Source organism: Apis dorsata, unplaced genomic scaffold (assembly GCF_000469605.1).
Source record: "Apis dorsata unplaced genomic scaffold, Apis dorsata 1.3 scaffold_169, whole genome shotgun sequence".
Classification (NCBI taxonomy): Eukaryota; Metazoa; Arthropoda; class Insecta; order Hymenoptera; family Apidae; genus Apis; species Apis dorsata.
Genome location: NW_006263457.1, coordinates 633,402 through 634,462, shown reverse-complemented (window position 1 = coordinate 634,462; position 1,061 = coordinate 633,402). Strand labels below are relative to the sequence as shown.

The window sequence follows — 1,061 nt, the reverse complement described above, 5'->3', positions numbered from 1 at the left end:
GAGGGATGGTGCTGGGCGGTGAGCGAGTGACTTCGTTGTTGCTTTCGAGGTAGACGTGGCGGGGAACCGGTCGACAGGGACGAGGAGGAAGGGCTGGAACAGTGTTGGCTGTTCGTTGGACCTGTTACGCATGTCAGAGGAACGGATCTTGGTTTCGGGGTGATTATGCGAGCGCCACTCGCCTGGCTTATCGGACGGCCGCTGCCCACGTAGAAGGTTATCAGATCCGCTACCGTGTCGAATGCCTCGTCCTCGAACTGGTACTGGGCCCTCTCGTATACCGTTTCCGGTTGGATCACTACCTGTCGAGGCCAAAATTCGTTCAAAATTCATCGATACGGAATTGGAGTATCGTATATTGTTCGAGGTAAATTTCGAATTTAGCTGTAATTTTTTTTTCCCCAATTTTTATTACGTACATTTTATTACATAAATTTCCTTTCTTTTTTTTCAAAAATTTTAATTTCAATCGTATCAAGTGGTGTAAGTTTTAGAAGAAAGATTAAGCGAAAGAATAAGAAAAAATTTACCCTATTGATGACGAAATGAAGAGGTTGGCCTTTCCATCGAACCGTAAGAACGTAGTTTCCGGGTTGGGAGGCACAATCCCGGACCAGGAAGTCACCATCGTTCGGCACTTCCGCTTCAGCGCCTTTTCTACCACCCCGGAGTGTGCTTCCGTGATACCAGGCGTGCGATCTTAAATCTCTCGGATCCAGAAGTCGAAGTTCTCGCTCCAAAAGCTTTCGAGTCGATTCCTCTGGTGGATCCTAAATTAAGTAAGAGAAAAATATCTGAATTTTAAAGCGAAGATAATATTAAGATAATATTTAACCTCGTTTCTATATATTTTCATTTTTTACTTTACATAATAACTAACAATTATCAATTATCATTCTTCTTTTATTTGTAGTAATTATCTTTATCATTATCTGATTATTTTTTTTAGTACAATAATTATATTTATTGCAATTTATTTTTTCTATGTCAAAATTAATCTATAATTTTTTAACTAATGGTTTTTTTAAATACCATTTTTTTTCCATTAAATAAAAATAGTT

At 38.9% G+C, this 1,061-nt stretch overlaps 1 protein-coding gene across 2 annotated transcripts in view; it reads right to left on the bottom strand.

Annotated features, from left to right (window-relative positions):
* LOC102681898 (breast cancer anti-estrogen resistance protein 3) overlaps positions 1–1,061 on the bottom strand; it is an 18,252-nt gene that overhangs the window by 2,324 nt on the left and 14,867 nt on the right. For both annotated transcript variants that reach the window (XM_031509687.1, XM_031509685.1), the window contains exons 4-5: positions 531–770; positions 1–302 (exon numbers count right to left, since the gene is read on the bottom strand). In XM_031509687.1, coding sequence (XP_031365547.1) covers positions 1–302; positions 531–770 — 542 coding nt within the window. The remainder of the gene's footprint in view (positions 303–530; positions 771–1,061) is intronic.